Raw genomic sequence first — 20,053 nt, forward strand, 5'->3', positions numbered from 1 at the left:
TTCTTGTTCACACAGCTTGCAAGAACTTGTAACTGCTGGACAAAAGCAAGGGCTAAGGCTTCTTAAAAGCTACTGCTTAGGTCCCTGTACCTGCCTTACTTGCAGTCACACATTTCTGTCCCTGATCACAGACCACATCTGGGGGGTATGACTTCCTCTTGGAAAGAAGGGTCGAGGTAACTTTCCCCTCCCTGATGTGGTGTAATGTTTACAATTTGGATACCAGCACTTAAACTCAAATCCAAAGTTTCTTGAGCGACAAACGCTGCTCTAGATGTGTTCACTCTGGCTCACTATGATTTGCAGCAGTTCCCACATGCTGCAGCAGCATCATATCATCTCACCTGCCATCTGGATTGTATTATATTTGCTTTAGTCATTCATAACATTACTATGCTTGCTCTTCTTTTAACATCAATACAGAGGAACGCTGATTACCTGGCATATGATTACCTGAATTTCGGATTATCCGAATTTCGGATTATCCAAACAAGATCGCAAAGTCCCGATGCTTGGCTAAACTGTATTATCTGCCATTCGATTGTCCGAATATTCGACTATCTGAACAAAATACTCCCCGCCTGTGTCATTCGGATAATCGAGGTTCCTCTGCATATCTATCTTATACTGACAGTTTTTAAGAAAAAGAGTAAAATATCAGAGGCCTAAACACAAGCTAAATACTTTACTTTTATTTTAAGAAATAGAAATACTCACCAATTGTTCTCACCAGAAGTGCTTACCTTAATCACTTAATGTGGGTCTAGTTTCAGCTTGTTCTTACCAAATCAACTCTTTCATTGTGAGCTTTGAAAAAACACATGCTTAAGGCAGCACCTGTAGAATTTAAACTATAGATTTTAGTTTAATGCCAACTACAAACTAAATTAGGTTTGTACACATTAAAGGTTTAGACTTTCTTATCCAGCAAATGCATGCACTTAGTCTTGTCCTTTGGGGAGCATGGTAAGTATATCCTTCTGTGTTTGCACACGGGTCTACTTTGGGGCTGATGGAAAGGAGGGAGAGTCTCTGAAAGGTACTTGGTGCCTGATTGAGGGAATCTGGCAGTGGAATGACAGAACAACAGCAGCCTGCAGACTTTCAGGAGGGGAGGTAGTGTGGCTGTCCCTTCAGTTTAAAACCTAAAATCTGAAGAAAGACAGTTTATTTTCTTTCACCAGTTGTTATAAGCTGTGGCTTTAACAACTAAGAGACTGTGCAGTTAATATACCAATCACAAATGCCTTCTAAAGAGATGTAAAATACCTGGAGAAGAGAGATTGAAGAAAAGCAAGTCCTTGCAAGCAAAATGACCATCTCAGTGAACCTTGTGACTGCTTTCCATATCCGTCCACCATAATACGAATGCTATTTTGTCTGTCTGTCTCTGTCTGTATATATGTGTAGAGAAGTATTAGTATTAGAAGTATTACTGGTTAGAGTTTTAACGGGCAAAGTTATATGTCAACATTTAATGTGGTTAGAATCTATTTATATATAATAAATGGTAGTTCCTATGACCCTGCATGTGACTGACAAGTAAATTGGGAATTCTGCATATTTAGATAATTTATTTTACCTTTTGTGATGACTGGCAATTGTGAGGCTTAACTTTGAGCACACTATCCAAGTCACCTATCATTCTGAATTGGAAATATATAATCGTGCCCTGACTGTCATTGGATCAAAATCCTATAGCTCATTCATCACTGAGCTGAAGAGGAATTTCTTCGCTCAGAAGGTGGTCAACCTTTGGAATTCTGTAAATCAAAAGGCTGTGGAAGCTCAATCATTGAGCATGTTCAAAACAAATATCTAGATACCAATGACTATATTTTTTTCCTAGAACATAGAAGACTGAGCAGGGAGCTAACTGAGGTGTACAACGTTCTGAGGTTAGATAGGGAGAAACATTGTCCTGTAGTAGAGAAAAATGGAGAAAAGTATCATAGAGGTAGATGGTCAGCCATGATACCTAATAGCAGAGCAGACTTACCTGGCTGAATGACCTACCCCTGCTCCTATTCCTGTGCTTCTTTGAGACCCATCAATGTTGCTGTAGTTATGCTTATGCAAGAAATCTAAGAATAATGCATCACAGCCCTGAATTGTGTCACAGGTGGTGGATGTGCTTCAGGGAGCCAGCAGATATGTTGGTAATTTCAGAATTTGTCCCGCCTAACCTGTTCTTGCAGCTACAGTGTTGATATGCCTGACTGTGTTCAAATTCTTGTCTATGTAACCCCCCCCGCCCACCCCCTTCGGATGTTATTAGTGGGGTATTCCATGATTGTAATGCCATTGGATGACCATCATCTTGTCTGTGATTGTTTTACCTGGCACATGTGTACTGAATATGTTATTTGGCATTAACTGCTCAAGTTTTGATGTTGAATATGTTATAGAGTCAGAGAATTTTTAAAGCACAGAAAGAGGACTCCTGTCCATTATGTCCATGCTGGTCATCAAGCATCTCTTTATTCTAATCCCATTTTCCAGCACATGGACCATAACCTTAGATGCTATGGCCTTTCAAGTTCTTAAGTCCTATCCCTATTGGTCATTTAGGCGGTGAGTTCTAGACATCCACAATCCTCTGGGTGAAAAGATCATTCCTTAAGTTCCCTATAAACTTCCTGTTCCTTATCTTAAAACTGTGGTTATTGACTCCTCTACTACAGGACAATGTTTCTCCCTATCTAACCTCAGAGTGTTGTACACCTCATTTAGCTCCCTGCTCAGTCTTCTACGTTCTAGGAAAAGAACCCCAGCCTATCTAATTACTGGTCATAAGTGAATCACACCAGCCCAGTCAACATCATCATAGAATCATTATAGAATCCCCACAGTGTGGAAACAGGCCATTTGGCCCAACAAGTCCACACTGATCCTCCGAAGAGTAACCTCCCCAGATCCATGTCCCTACCCTATTACTCTATATTTCCCCTGAAAATTGCACCTAACCTACACATCTCTGAACACTACGGGCAATTTAGCATGGCCAATTCACCTAACCTGCACGTCTTTGGATAGTGGGAGGAAACCAGAGCACCTGGACGAAATCCATGCAAACACGGGGAGAATGTGCAACCTCCACACCGACAGTTGCTCGAGGCTGGAGATGTTTGCGTTTCCAGCATTATTTTGAGCAACTCCTGCAGTGATGTCTTGGGATTAAGGTGAATGACCTCCAACAATCAAATCACCTTCCTTGACACCACCCAATAGAGAGTTTTCCCCTGAATCCCATCAACTTCAGTTTTGCAAGGGCTGCTTGTTGTAATACCTGGTCAAAAGTTACCTTGATGTCAAGGGTAGTCACTCCCACCTCATCATATCTGGGCCAAGGCTGTGAGGCTGATACGAGCTGCATGGCTTTGGCAGAACCTAAACTGAATGCCATTGAGCAAATGCTGCTTGTTTGCACTTTTGATGACCCCTTCCATCACCTTGCTGATAATGGAGTTGACTGTTGGGTAGCAATTGGTTGGGTTGGTTAGTTTTGCTTTTTCAGGACTGGACATACCTGGGCAATTTTCCACACCACTCAGTAGATGCTTGAGTTCTAACTGCATTGGACCAGCTGGCTAGATGCACAATTAATTCTGGACCACTGGTATTTGTAGTATCCAGTGGTAAGGAGTCAATCTTATGTACAAGTCAAAGGATGTTACAAAACACCATGCTGCAATGCAAATAAGATTGATGCTGTGAGATCAAGATGGTATCCTGCCATCCCACATGGGCAGATTACTTACCTGTCTCAACCAGTTCATCAGGGAGATGGAGCACAGGTGTATTGATAGGATCTGAAGAATGGTGAATATACCTGGGAAGGGCGAAGCCTGGCAAATCTCTGGTGGTCTGTAGCAATCCTGATGCAAGTCAGTCATCTCACCTTGGTATGGGAAAGCCAAGGGAAACTGATTCAATCAGGGCTTTAGAAGACCATCAGATCATTGAGAAAGAATTTGCGAAGCTAATGGGAAGGAACAGGGAAACGGGACTAGCTGGTACCTCTTAGACCCAGAATCGTCACAGCCACCCAAATGACCTTCATCTCTGCTGTAAATATTTACTGATTCAATGAAAAAATGTTTCCTTGTTGCATATTGTTCAAGCTGTGCTTAGTCACTTTGCAGGGAGAAAGTGAAGACCGCAGATGCTGGAGACCAGAGTTGAAAAGTGTGGTGCTGGAAAAGTGCAGCAGACCAGGCAGCATTCGAGGAGCAGGAGAATCGACATTTCGATTCTCCTGCTCCTCAGATGCTGCCTGGCCTACTGCGCTTTTCCAGCACCACACTTAGTCACTTTGCAGCAAAATATCAGCCAGTGAAGAAAGGAATCTGATGTGAGTGCATTAAACATTCAAAATACAACTGTTATCTGCAGGTTAATACCTCCAATTAGGTAGTGAACTTTTAATGTTTTTGTTGTAACTCAATGGGAGTAGTATTTTCAAAATGCTTTCCTACTGAAATATTATAGTTGTAAAATGTAGTCCAATAATACAGGAGAATATAAGGCACTTGGATCAACGATTAAATATGTCAGTTAGGTGGAAGAAAGATATCAGAATAAGCTGACACTGGTCATGAAGTCAATCCCCTGAACTAAATTATCACCTATCGCCATTAAAATTCACGCTACACCCAGGATTTCCCAACTGAAATGTCTTATCACATCTTCTAAACTTAAAAGTAAACTGCACATGGTAGTGTTCCCTGTTTACATCAAAGGGTTGCATTTTCAAGACACACTTCAGAAACTTGAAAACATTTGCCCACATCTTCCAGCCTTTAAGATTATCAGAAATGGGACATACATCGGGAAATGTGCATCTGGGCTCTGCAGAGATCCTATCTTACAGACATTTGTAGAAATGCCCAGGAAACTAAACTTGCGATGGATTGATTTCTTCTGCCGAGCAGCCTTTCTAATGATTCTGACCCTAAGCTCAGGGTGGAGACTTGGAGCAGATTGTGGCACTTTCCTGCATATTTACACTAGAAATATCGTCAGTTTATTACTTGCTCCAATTCAGCGGTTAGCTAACACAACTTAACTGAGCATCACAATTGACAGCTCCTGTCAACTACCAGCCACTCACTGCGATCACATAACAGCCCCCTGACTAGCTGAATTGCCCCCACTGAGCACCCAACTATCCTCATGATCACCTGTCTGCACACTAACCCACCTACCACCTCACTCACCTACCTACATTGCTCACCTATCCATCTTACCCTTTCTTCCACTTATCTATCTACCTACATCACCTAGTTACCCACCTCTGCGTTCTCCCAATTAATCCCTCATTAACTCATTCAGTTACTGGAGTTCATTCAATTGGAAAGTAGCATATACATAAAACTTCTATACAAGAATGGAGAGAGACAGAAAATAGGAAACTGTAGGCCAATTAACTTATTGTCTGTTGTGGGGAAGATGTTAGAATCATTTTAGAGATTATAGCTGAACACTTAGAAAATTGCAAGGGAATTTGGAAGAGTTAGAATGGTATTTTTGATAAGTAGAAATCATATTTAAACAATTTATTTAATTTCTTAGAAGGAATAACTTGTGTGTAGATAAAGGGCACCTTGTAAACGTACTATCCTTGGATTTTCAGAAAGCATTTGATAAGGCATTATATCAGAAATTATTGTAAAAAAAACCTCATTGTGTAAAGACTAACATCATAACATGAATAGAAGATTGACTGACTAGCAGAAACAGAGAGTATGCATCAATGAGTCTTTGTTTTATGGCGTGACAAATGCAGTTCCACAGGGATCTATGCTGAGGCCTTAGCATTTTACAATTTGCATCAATTACTTGGTTAAGGAGATCAAAGACGTTAGCTAAATTCACAGATTCTACAAGATAGGTGGGAAAATTTGCTATGAAGAAGACATAAGGAAGCTGCAGATAGACATAGGTAGGTTTTTTGAGTGGATCGAAGTCTGGCAGATTGAATATAATGTTGGAAAATGAGAATTTGTTCACTTGGATTTTAAGTTCTAAGGATGTGGAAAGGATGTAATGGTCAGTGCTGAAAACTAAGCGCTATGGTTTCAGAGCAAAAATGAGATTATGTTTGATGGCTGAGTGATTTACCTGGATGAGTACACTTTATTACATAAGAGGCTTTACATAATCCAGGACAAATCACTCCACTTGAGTGGTACACTGTCCATCACCTTCAACCTTCACTCCCTCCACGATTGATGCATAATGGTAGAATTTACATGATATAGCAACTCATGACAGCACCTTTGACAGTACCTTCTAATCAAAGAACTCTACCACTTACAAGGACAAGAGCAGCAGATACATGGGAACACCATCATCTGCAAGTTACTCTTCAAGCCACATACCATCCAGTATTGCAAATATATTGTCACTCCTAAACTGTCATGGGAGTGAAATCCTGCAGCTCCAAACTGAACACAATTGTGGGTGTACCTACATGCCTTCTCAAAAGCAATTAAGGATGGACAATATATGCTAGCCAGCCAGCAATGCCCACCTCCAGTGAATGTTAAAAATAAATCACATTAGATCAGTGTCCTTTGTTTCTCAACATTTCGACCAAGGTAAGCACTTTTTTCCTATCTATCTTGTCCAGACAGCCACATGATTTTAAACAACTTGATCAAAGCTCTTCTCAACTATATCTTCTCTGAGGAAAACTAATATTATTAGAATCATTTGGATGAAGGGGAAAATCTTGTTGTTCAGGACCTGATTAATTTTGAAAAGACAAAATAAGTCAAGAATTAATTATTAAGTACTATGAAATATGGACATTATAAGCCTCCATATTGTTGGAGAAATAAAAAAAGTCAAATGATATAAAGAGCTTTACATTTTCAGATCCAGGGAAGAAATGAGTTACAAAAGGAAGTGAAGTAGACCATGATTTACATGCAAAGAGAAGCTATTTCACATAGCTGGAATACTTGTAGTGTGACAGGAACAAAGACATCATGCAGTTGTCGCTATGATACTGCTTGGTCCCATCTTCAGAAAGAAACATCTCCCATGGCGTGAGGGTGACCTTTCCATTTCTTTTTTTTTTCCAGTCAGCTTTGTGACCTTTCTGAATTACAAACAGTTTTGCATTATGAACTTGTTTCTCCTCAGAACTGAGATGAGATATGTTTCAAATTCGTATCATATAGGTCATGAAAGGCAGCGAAGAGAAGGCTTCTGTCAGGTCAGTGGATGCTGGGTTTAAACCCAGATATCCAGGACTGAAAAGAAAACACACATCTCACTCACCCAATCCCCACTTTTTTGTACTAAACCACTCAATGTTTTTTTTTTCTCTACTTTTAATCCAGTGCCACTGATTCACTTTTGTTCCAAAAAGGCCTGAATTTGGAGGACAGAGCTTTCTGTAATGAGGCATTCATTGGCAATTTCCCACAGAGAGGACAAAAAACTAGTATAATATAGAGAAGAAAATAAATGCATTGCTGCAATTGAGGATGGTCTAATGAAGCGCAATATTAAAGAACACCCTAAACCTTTCTTCTCTCCATGACCTAACACAGTGGCAGCTATGTGTAACATATACAAGATGCTTAGGAACAACTCACCAATGTTCCTTTGAAAGCACCTTCCAAAACTGTGATCTCTAACCTCCAAAAAGATAAGAGCAACAGATACAAGGCACTATCAACTGCCTGTCCCCTCCAAGATTCTTTCATTATGCTCAAACTTCTGTAAGTTCCTTTCCATTAACACAATAGGTGTATCTACAGCAGTTCAACATTGTGGCCCACAACCATTGTCTCCAGGGCTGGAATGATGGCCTAGCCAGTGATGTCCAAATTCCGTGGAAGATTTTTTAAAAGGCAAAAGAAAAGATGCTTTCTAATATATCCCATGCCTCAACCAGAAGCAAGAATTGGTGTGAAATCCTACATGTCCTTTGGGCAGTGCTTAATTGTATGAGGCGTAAAATAGCCTTTCCTCATAAGGCAATCCACTCATTCCAAGTATTAGCCTTCTAAACTTTCTCTGAACTGCTTCCAATGCATTAATTCTTCTTTGCTTAATGCCCATATTTTTCCTGTAACTATAGGATTTTTCAGTACCGGTTCCACAAGATGCTGGAAGTGCTCTCCCCCATATTAAGGGAGCCATTTAACCAACCTGGTAATGATGTTGAGACAGTGCATATTGCATTTTCTGTCACACATGAGGAAACGTGCTTTCAACGTTCACCTGGTCAAGTCCACTAAGGGTTGAAAAATGTGGTGCTGGAAAAACAGCAGGCCAGGCAGCATCCGAGGAGCAGGAGAATCGATGTTTCGGGCATAAGCCCTTCTTCAGGAATGAGGCAGGTGTGCCAAGCGGGCTGAGATAAAAGGTAGGGGGAAGTGAATTTGGGGGAGGTGCGCTGGGAATACAATAGGTGGAAGGAGGTGAGGGTGAGGGTGATAGGCCGGAGAGGGGGTAGGGGCGGAGAGGTTGGGAAGAAGATTGCAGGTCAAGAGGGCGGTGCTGAATCCGTGGGTTGGGACTGAGATAAGGTGGGGGGAGGGGAAATGAGGAAGCTGGAGAAATCTACATTCATAAGAGCTTCAGGGCAGAGGAGATGACCTGGGGGGTGCAGTGAGAGAGGGACTCACTGAGATCCTTGTAGAGGGAGGAGGAGAGCTTCTTCAAGGTAGGCATCCTTGCAAGAGGATTTGCAGTAGGTTAAGATCAACTAGGAGAAAGTGAGGACTGCAGATGCTGGAGACCAGAGTTGAAAAATGTGGTGCTGGAAAAGCACAGCTGGTCAGGCAGCATCCGAGGATCAGGAGAATCGACGTTTCGGGCATAAGCCCTTCTTCAGGAATGAGGCTGGTGTGTCAAGCGGGCCAAGTAGCCACTTGGCACACCAACCTCATTCCTGAAGAAGGGCTTATGCCCGAAACGTCAATTCTCCTGCTCCTCGCATGCTGCCTGGCCTGTTGTGTTTTTCTAGCACCACATTTTTCAACTCTGGTCTCCAGCATCTGCAGTCCTCACTTTCTCCAAGTCCACCAAGGACCTTGTATATTTCAATTAAATCAGTTTCAACTCCTCTAAACTCCAGAGGATATAGGCCTGGCCTGAATAGCCTTTCCTCATAAGGCAATCCACTCATTCCAAGTATTAGCCTTCTAAACTTTCTCTGAACTGCTTCCAATGCATTAATAACCTTTTGTAAGTACAGTGACTAGTACTGTGCACAGTATTTCAAATGTGGTCTCACTAATGCCTTGTGTAACTGAAATATAATCTCCCTATTTACATATTCAATTTCTTTTGCAATAAATCATAACATTCTATCAGCTTTCCTGATTACTTACTGTACCTGCATACTAATCTTCTGTGATCCATGCACTAAGTCAGCCAGATCTTTCTGCATCTCAAGAGTTCTATAATCTCTCATCGTTTAGATAAAATGCTTATTTTTATTCTTTCTGCCAAAGAAAATTCACACTTTCCCACATTGCACTCCATTTGTCAGATCTTTGCCCACTCATTTAACCTATCTATATCCTTTTGTAGGCCTTACGGTTCTTCACAATTCACTTTCCTACCTATCTTTGTGTCATCAACAAATGTAGTGACCATACCTTCAAATCCCTTCATCAAAATCATTTATATAAATCATAAAAATTTGAGGCCCCAGCATTTATTCTTGCAGTACACCACTCATGGTATTGTTATGGACCAGGCCTAACTCCTCAAAACATATTTAATCAGGTAACCCAGACTGTAACTTTGCTATTTGTTTTAGGTAAGTATATAATAGATATTCCCAGAGTGAATTAGCTGATACGACTGCCAGGTTTTAAACAAACAGAATTTCTTTACAAAATTACAGAATGAAATACGAAAAACAGAAAATAGATTAGCGGATAACTTATCCTATCCAAAGCCCGACAGACCTAATGATGCTGTTCCGAAAATACTTGCAACCGTCCCATAAACACATCCCTTAGGACAAAGAGTAAAAATGACACAAATATCTTACAGGTTACACAGTCAGAAGGGCAGAAGGAGGGAGAGAACCAACAGCCTTTCCTCACACACACTGCTGCTGTACTGAACCAAAAACTCTAGTCTAAATGAAGGCTAGCTACACAGTTGGCTGGCCACTCCCCTTTGATTATACCATTTTTAAAGACATGAAAGCCTTAGGATGGAGGCATTACTAGTTAGGGGTAAACAAAAAGGACCCCAATAAACCTCTCAACCCAGCCTAGTTAAAGCCCCAAGGACATAGTAACCTTGTAAAAAGACCAACATTGTGACAGTATCCTACCGGTTTGAAAAAGATCCGCTTGTTTCTATTCTCTGCTTCTTGCGAGCCTGTCAGCCTTCTATCAATGTTAATATATTACTCCAAACCATGAGCTTTTAGTTTCTGCAATAATCTTTAATGTGGTACCTTATCAAATGCCTTTTAGAAATCTCAGTGCGGTACATCCAGTGGTTCCCCTTTATCTAAATCACAAGCTAGTTCTTCAAAGACCTCCAATAAATTAGTCAAAGAAAAATTAAGTTTCAGCTTTGTCCAATTACCTTGGACTTACTCAGTGCCCTGTTATACCATCGTATAAGTACTGTGGTAAGTATTAAGATAACTGATCTGTAGATTCCTGTTTTCTGCCTCCCTCACTTTTTGAATAAAAGAGTTACATTAGCTATTTTCCAATCTAAAGGAACATTCCCTGAATCTGAGTTTTGGAAAATTAGCATCAAAGCGTCAACTATTTCACCATCTGTTTCTTTTGGGACCCTAGGATGAAATCCATCAGGACTTGTCAACTTGCAGTCCCAACAATTTTCTTAGTAATTGGAATTTTCTTGAGTTACTCCCTCACTTTCAATCCCTGATATACAGCCATTTTCAGAATGTTCCTTGTATCTTCTCCAGTGAAGATCATTGCAACATATCTGTTCAGTTCGTCTATCAGCTCTATGTCATCCATTACTAGTTCTGTCGGACCAACTCTTCCTAAAGAAAAATTTCTTGTCTGTTTTTATATTTTTGGCTAACTTTCTCTTGTACTCTAAATTTTAGACTACAAGGGGTCCCTAATTTATGAATATCTGATTTTCAAACGCTCTTACTTACAGTTGTGATCCTATATTTTAAAGATCTGATACATGAACATTTCCTGCATTTATGAGTGGCTACTTTATGTTGCCCTGCATTGTGTTTCAACTTGCATACAAAATGGTCTGTGAATAGATTCAGAATGGAACCTTGTTTCCAATCTGGGGACTACCTGTATATATCAAGCACCTTGTTAACACCTCATTAATATTCAACTTCCTATCTTAGCAAACATGCTGAACAGCTAGACATTGAGAAATCTCAAAATTGAAATTAGAGCGGGTACATGGTGACTTCAGCTTGCCTCCAGCTTTAAGGAGTCTTCATGTTGCTCAGCACTAACCTGCATCTTAGGATACAGGCTACATGCACTCTTGGCCATTGGTGTCTGAGAAATGCCAACCCCTCATTACACCAATCTGACCTACTTGTGGGATGCTGAGGAAGTACAGACCTGCATTGTCGGAGGCACTGGCAACTAGCATTGCAACTCACTTTGTCCATCAGGACAGGCACCCAACTCATGGATTGGACCAGGCTGCATTTCAAGGCACTTGGCTATTCTCTGAGTGCTTGCTCACATAAAGCCTACCTACATGCTCACAGTATCCACACTTCACCTTGCCCTGCCTTAGCATGTTGGTGCCTCAGTCAGAGCCAAAAGGCTATCCGTAGCACTTCTGCACTGACTTACTGTATGTATAGATAGCCAGAGAATCTTGTCATGCTCATCAGTGGAGCCCTATCCCAGGCTTTATTGGTCAAGGGGGAGTGTCAAACATCTTGCTGTACACTACATCAAGATGTCAATCGAACACCAACTGTATATGCCAACTGCCTGCATGGGAAATATTCTGCACATATATCTAACCAATTGACTACATCAAAATTTGCAAGGGGGTGAGTCCTCAGTCCAGTCAAGGAGAGGCCACTATCTTAAGGTTTACCAGAACCTTCCATTATCACCACAGTTTGCACACTGTCCAGGAGCTTGGCTATGGTTTTTTCCTGCACTCAGCCAGTCACAGTCAGGGCATATGTCCAACTACAGTCCAGAGAATGGGCAATGGTCAATCTTGTAGGACCAGTACAAGCAGTCAGGGCAATTGTCAGGATACTGTAAAGGCATTCTCAGGGAAATGCTTGAGTCATGTCCAGGGGCAAATACAGCTCTGGGGGTTTGTCAATCATTAAGGACAGCACACAGAGAATCTGTGTGGTCAGCAGAGGAAAACCAGAGGGTAGGACAGTCAAGGCTGGAGAGGAAAGCAGAGGCAAGTGTAGAGCTAGAGACAAAGATGCAAGTGCGATGAAACTCAAGGTTTCTAGGGTGTAGGTGGAATGGCAGCAATTTGATCTTCCACAGACAACAATTGGCCTTGGCAATGCCAATCACAGCATTGACCTCCAATTCCAGAAAGTCACTTCTGTGCATGGGCATCAAAGGCCCATGGAACCAGTAAAACAGTTACAGGGAATGCTGTCTGTAGCCAAGGAGAAGTGAACTGTGTGGTTCGATGATTAAACAATAAGGTGAGAGATTGGGATTGCATGTGTGAATGAGTGTCAGCCATACCGGCTATATATCATGGGCAGCATGGCTTTGTGGGTGCTGTGCCACTCTATTGCCAGTGAGAGACAATGCTGGATTGCCAGTGTTTGCCTGGATAAATAGTGGCCTTTTGAATATGGCACAGGACAAGGAAGTGCCATCATTTGGTGGTTATCTGCTGAGTGCTCAGCTGTAGTGAGAATGGTGCATGGTAAAGTGAGGATAAAATTGAACTAAAGGGAATGATAAAGATTGGATAGATAGTTAAAGAGGTGATTTTGGTAAGACAAGTCTGAAATTTCACTAGTCAATGTGGTGAAAACTCTCTAAATAAATTGACACAATGGCACTTAGACAATAAACCATAAGATTCAGTCCATTAACTGTGTTTCCTTTTTCACAGATGCTGTTGGACTGCTGAGTATTTCTAGCACTTTCTGGATTACTTTCAGATTTCTGGCCTTTGAGGTATTTTGCAGTTTTCCTCCCCAGAGATTAGATCTCATTTAGCTCAAAGCATTAAGACAGTCTCAGGAGAAGGGTCGAGAGTTTCCCCTTCGGGCAAAAAGATGCAAATTGTTCTCAAAATTGGGTTTGATTTCAGAAGTTGTTTTTCCTCAAGTTTCCAATCAAGCTCTACCATGAACTTCTCCAACCCTGCAGCATGTTAAGACTTTTTAAAAAACGTTGCATTTAAAAAAACATTGTTTTATGTAGGAGTAGTAACTTAGTGCAACTTTATTAATTGCTTAAACTAAGTTTATTTCAGTCAAAATGGATTAGCCCACCGCTTTTAAGTATGAAAGTCACTTTTAAAGCTATGTTGAGCCATATACTGGTATCATTGGCATCCAGTAGTAAAATTTTGGATACTTTAAATAAAAGTAATATTGGAAAGGCTTTAAAATGTGCTTATTTGTGCCTTTTCCTCAAATAACCCTTACATTTTAAGAATCTGTGTTAACAGCCTCCAATGATTACCAATCACAGAATCTCACAAGTGAATAATTTATTATAGGGACTTGGCAATGTTGTGAACAGGGCTGTTTTTCTGGTGTATAGCTTTTAAAGTAGCACAAAAGGTCACAGAACTCGATTTATATTTATGATTCAATGTTTTGTACTTGCTTGGCTTTTTTGGATGAATTATACTGAACAAAAACTGATGCTACCCAGCAGAAATGCCTGCTCATCACTGGCAAGACATTTTGAGGTAGTCACTTGACACAAGGTTGACGTGTGAGTAACTTACTAATGAGCAAACTAAATAGACATGAGGTACTACAGATTCACCATCTTTCTTCAATCTGGTGTAAAATAATGGGATTAATTATTAGGAATAAATTTGGAAATTACAACACAAGTCCACTTGGATTGGAAAAGGAACATCCTGTGGAAAGCTCTATGCAGATGATTACAATATTCCTAATAAAAGATAAAAGATGTTTCAAACGTTCTAACCAAAATGTTATTCGTCTAAATTCCAAGATGTGTGGATTCAGATTAAAGCTCAAGAATGGATTTTCAAAACAGCAGTTAAAGGTTGGATATTAATAAGTTTTTGTTATGTGGAATTATATGGAAATGGGTGAGATTCCAAATAGCATGTTTTAGAGCTAAGCCTTCTTATTGTTTCTAATTTACACCAAATTACTTTCATTCAGAAACTTAATATAAATTGGTCAAGTTTGCTGATGATAGCAAACTAGTAGAAAGCAATAGAATTGGAAGAGGGAAACCAAAAAATATGAATCAGGTGATCAAAGTATATGAGTAATCAGCCTAATGGCAGATGAAATTTAATAGTTTTAAGTCCTACAAATAGGCAGGAATAATGGGCAAAATACGTATTCCATGAACAGTAACGAAATGGCTTAGGATAATTTTTGTAAGAGAACTAAATATTGTTGACGGATTCATTCTCACCAGAATATTTCAAATCATGTACAATCTAAACAATAAACCACAAGGTAGGGAAAGGTGTGATGAAGTTGTATAGTACTCTTATTAAACTACAATTTGATTAATCTATTAATTTTGTGTCATTGAGACAAAAAGATAATATTTAAACTGAGAGATAATTCAAAGAGTCGGAAAGTTTATCATGACATATTGAGGTCTGAGATATTATGAAAAAGATGAGATGTGTAGATTTGGAGCTTATTAGGGTAAGCATGGCTGACACATCCTAAAGCCACTCATTGACTCGAGGTGAGTCCTCAACCATTGTCAAGGAAGGAAGAAGTGAACCTCTAAGAGCTGCTGTGAAATTTCTGACAACTCCCTGGTTCTAACAGCTAACATTCAGACTGGTGGACACTGGTGGGACTGTTTTTAGTCCTAAAGGCCTTGCTGAGTTAGGGCAAAGATGGAAAGGACAGGAGGAGGGAAGGAATAGGAAAGCCACAGTGGGTTTTGCATCTGATAGGCACAGAGGATCTATAAAGGCAGCATGATGTACCTTGTCAGGCCACCAGTTCACCTAGTGAGACCTAGCAGGTGGGACAGTTGGTCCTGGCCACGTTCATTGTCGATAAAATTACAGCAGTGGGGAGGCCATTAAATGACCATAAATTAACAATTGGAGTGCTTCATTTAGCCCAAGAGTTGGCATGTATTCAATGCCCTCCCTGCCATTAGTAAAATTATGATGGGTAGGATGGGTAGGCACTGAACATAGTGCCTGTGATTTGACACACAATTTGACCCCACTACTCATCAGGTCTTCAAATCCTAAGTTTCAGAGAGGCGATGTTCTAGTCATATACGAAATTAAGTTTAACAAACCTACATCTGAGAAAGTACTTTAAATGATGAGAATAGAAAAGGGAATACAGGGTTCAAACTAGCATAAACTAATTTATGATGAATGAACTAAAATTGGCTAATTTTTTTTCTCATTGGCAATAATCTTCTATGTTTGTCATTGTGCAGGGTTCATATTGTCCAAGCAATTGCATGGTGTTGATGCCTTGTAAGTGCAGTACAGCACTGTATGATATTGTTTTCAATCAAATGGGTATTCTGATAATCGATGTTACAAATTTTCAATTCTGATTTTTCTTTTGTCCTGTGTAGGGAGGGCTGACCTCCAAGAATGAAAATGGGGAGTGCATTTCAGAAGGTTGCTTCTGTCTTATCTTGCAGCCCTGATGATGAACTGAGCTGCGTTTCAACCGACATGGATGAAGTAATGGCTGACAGGATGCTGGATGCCTGCCACAAGAAGATAAAGAGGCTCCCAGTTCCGATCTGCTCGTTCACACATGTAGAGAAGTTATACATCAGCAACAACAAGTTGAGGGATCTCCCCAATGAGTTTGAGCAGCTGGTCAACTTAAAGATTCTAGCACTGGACTTTAACAAATTTGAGGATGTGCCTAAAGTTATATGCAATATGCAAAATCTAACCCGGCTCTACCTTGGTAGCAATAGATTAATGACAATTCCTCCAGAGTTTAGGAATCTAGAAAATCTCAGGTGTCTATGGATAGAGAGCAACTATTTCAGAAAATTTCCCAAACAGCTAATTAATATGCCCAGTCTGAGGTCACTCCAGATGGGAGACAACAAGCTAAAGACTTTACCGGAGGATCTGGTTAGGTTCATAAATTTGCGTGGATTTTGGTTGTATGGAAATAGATTCGAGGACTTTCCGAAGGTATTACTAAAAATGGAATTTCTAGAAATCCTTGATGTGGACAAAAATAAAATCACTGAGTTCCCTAATATGGAACACCTTTCAAGGCTTAAACTGCTTTCCTATGACCATAATCCTGCAAAGCGCCCACCAAGTGTCGCAGATGGCGTCACACTGGTAGGTGAAGGGGCAGCCGAATTAAGGGCTGCCAGGGCTCTAGAAGGTGAAGAGAATGATGAAAATCAGGAACCTCTGCACAGCATCCTCAAAAATGGCTCCATGGGACTGGAAACGGAGGGCAACTTCTCCACTTTAGACTGTTCTCAAGAGGAGACATGAGATCAACTGCAGATACCAGCCGCGGAATATCACGCACCAGGCACGGAGTGAAGACAGCTCCTTTGAAGTCATTGTGAGATGGTGGTTAACTCACTCTGGAACAGTCAGAAATGGAGTAGGCAGTTGAAGATATAAATGGCCCAAGGGACTAGAACTGGATGAAAAACACAGTCGAACACAAAAACAATAGAAAAGTTGGTTATTTCTATGTATGACGCAATTTAAGTCAGATTACAGGAATGGGTGTTTAAACCAGTACGGGCCCTTTTAATGAAAGATTTTACTGTGATAGATTTCTCAGTAGATTGTGTTAACAATGTGGATGTGCCACATGCAATTTAGGACCATATGTATCTGTATTACCAGATTAACTCAAAAATGTCTATAACTCTGCAACGCAGTGAGAAAATAACAGTTGGATAATACTTCATAAGAGAAAGCGGTCAAGAACTGTTATAATTATTAAAGTAATGAAGCATGAGGGTCAGTTTTCATATTGCAATAAGATTTGGGGTAAGAGTTACATATTTATTAATAAGTTGTTCTTACTAATAAATTTGTAATGAATAAAGCATAACAAGAACGTGTTACTCTTACACAATGGATCATCTTCAGCTGCATTACTAAACTCCATTCATCACTTTGAAAATAAGCTGCTTCATCGATTGTTTACATGTTCAAAGAATTCCAATGAGTTAAAAATAACAACTCATTCTGCCCATAGCAGAGGTTTAAAAAAAAAGCAAAAAAATCATACACACAGTATTTGCATGCATGACTGCTTTACGTTTCCATTTCCTTAAATGGCAAGAGAGAGATTTTTTTAGCTGGAACGGAGTGTGCCAGGAATGCAGTTTAGATCTGCTCACATATCCACTCCTGTTTAGGGACAAACGATTCATGGCATTACAAAAACATAAGCCAGGAAATGAGGGACAAAAATATGACAATATATGAAAATTGTCATACAGCTGCCATTGTGGGAAATCCTGTGGAAATGGCCATCGACAGGGCACTATAATTGCTTAGCAATGTAAATAAACATGCTGGACTTTACTGAAGAATTTCTATTTCATCCTTTTTCTATTTAATCCATTTATCAGGGCATTCTTTCATTCTGAGATCTAAGTCCTCAAATAAGGAAAATAAACCAGAAAAACTGCAGAATATGACATACTGGTCTGAATCATCCTGTTTACTTCAAAATAGAGGCACAGAATGAACTGCATATTCTTTTCCAAATATTACTGCTAAATGTAAGACCAGAAAATAAATATCAGCAAGTTATTTAACTTTTATTTCTATTCTTCTTCCTTCACATTACCAAAGACATAACTTCCAGTTTGGGGAAAATGATAGAGAACAGATTCCTTGCCTCACGTATCGCTCCCATCTGAGGAAGAATGAGCAACAGACTCATTTAACTTGGTGCTTGAGATCAATATGTTAAGTTGCAATTCACATTGTAGCTTTACTCATTGAGGAAACTGATAACTTAAATCCTAATGTTTCATCTTAAAATACTGACTGAGGAATAATAGCCAGGAATTTCCTGGTTGCTATGAGTTTTTATACCTACCCTGTTAATGGAAATATGCTATGACTTCTCTTATGGGGAACTGCTGACCATCTAGGATGTACACATTCGTACGGAATCAGTGCAAATTCAATATCACTCCAAGAACCACTTGCCTCTGCTGTTCCTCAGTCCCCGCCATTATTATGTATTACAGGGATAGAAAAACCAAATCCAACTTCTTTTGGATGTGTGGAGAGCCAAGCACATTGAAGCTTCACTTAGGTTAAGTATACTTAAGATCTGAGCAAGGGAAAGAGGGAAAATAAACACAAAACAAAAAACGGTTTTTAACTCTAGAAATCTGATACACTGATATGAAGTGAATTTTAGAATGTATTGCACCCAATCATGTGTTGAGATCCCATGTCAGTGCATTACTTGCATAAAAACAGGAACCTGCCAGGAGCTGGAGGAAAATATGTTGCTGGAAAATTGATGGTGGGTAATCAGGGAAGTAAAAATACTATTGAAGAAAAGAAACAAAAATACAAATGGAAATGTAGAATTAAAGGTTGAAATTCCAAAAATTCCTTTGTCAGCTACAGTAGACTCTTTACCAGTCATGGACTACAATAAGTTCAAATGAAGTTCAGATAGTTATACTCGATATTGGAATGTGATGGTGTAACTGGGGAATTTATTTTTAACCTGGCAGTTGAATGTGCTCCATATGGGATAACATATTTATTGGCAGGAGGTGTAGTGTAATATATTTTTGATATATTTTGGGAACAAAGATGTGTTCATAAGGCAATATAATAACCCTAGTCAGAGCTCACCAGTTTTCTATTTACAGCATTGGATAGCATCATTTGAGATTGATCATAGAAACATTTACAAGCAGTGTTCAGGAGTTTGATTATATGGCACAGGTTTTGTTTTCTTCTCCCATTCTGTTTTATACAAGCTGCTCTGTTCTATGGCAAGTTTTCGTGGGCTTTAGCAGTAATTTTTTTTAGCACCTGCATGTGGATCATTTCAATATAGGGGTGGCTTCAGAGAATGGGTATGAGAGCTGAGCAAACTCTGTCCTCATACGAATTCAAATATATATATTTTCCAGTCAAGATTTGTTCCAGTCACAATGACCTGGATGTACAATCATTATTTTGACAAAGTTGCTGTGACTATTTCCTTCCTCGTGCCATGTTAGTATCACCATCTCTATAGAAACTACCACCTTTTAAGGGCAACTGAAGATGGGCAATAAATGTGGTCATGTCGAATTACTCACATTCAAAAAATATATTTTAAAAAGCTCCTCATCAGATGTGGGAATTTTGGTGATTTTGACTTTCGTAGTGGCACATGTATGGTACACCATTGGAAATCCCATTAGCTTAGGAAAACCACAAGTTTTTACCTTCTGCTTATGTCTGGTAGGATAGAGGTGAAAACTTCTTCCTTCTTCACAGAGTCTCTGTCATCTCCCTGCTGCACCCTCCAGACCTAACTACCCTACAACTGACCACTTGACCATTCTCCCGATTACCCAAACACCCACCTGACCTGACTACTCACCCATTCATCCACCAAACCTATTCATCCAACCCACCAGCCAATCCAATTCATCCACCTAACCGATGGCTACTTACCCACCTTATGCAGTGACTCTCCATACACTTGTCCACCTAACCACTCACGAGCTCATCTACCTCAGCCATATACCCTCTATGTAGTACTGTGATGGCTACACTTTTGAGAGTGAACAGCAAAAGGTTGAGAGGTATATAACTACTGACAGAGGATAGTGTGAGAGGACATCTTATCTGGAGTCCTACAGATCCAGGGACAGTTCTAATTGATCTGATGTCACCACAACACAGC

General features: G+C 40.0%; 1 protein-coding gene across 1 annotated transcript in view; it reads left to right on the forward strand.

Moving 5' to 3' along the window:
* The window catches only part of lrrc10b (leucine rich repeat containing 10B), a 29,874-nt gene extending 11,940 nt beyond the window's left edge, over nucleotides 1-17,934 (forward strand). Inside the window, exon 2 of the mRNA XM_043705999.2 lies at nucleotides 15,747-17,934. Within this exon, the coding sequence (XP_043561934.1) occupies nucleotides 15,766-16,647 (882 nt within the window). The 5' untranslated portion in view covers nucleotides 15,747-15,765 and the 3' untranslated portion in view covers nucleotides 16,648-17,934. The remainder of the gene's footprint in view (nucleotides 1-15,746) is intronic.
* Nucleotides 17,935-20,053: the final 2,119 nt, after the last annotated feature.

The sequence above is a fragment of the Chiloscyllium plagiosum genome, unplaced genomic scaffold (genome assembly GCF_037043375.1).
Source record: "Chiloscyllium plagiosum isolate Xiang-an unplaced genomic scaffold, Cpla_swu_hap1 HiC_scaffold_18, whole genome shotgun sequence".
NCBI lineage: Eukaryota > Metazoa > Chordata > Chondrichthyes > Orectolobiformes > Hemiscylliidae > Chiloscyllium > Chiloscyllium plagiosum.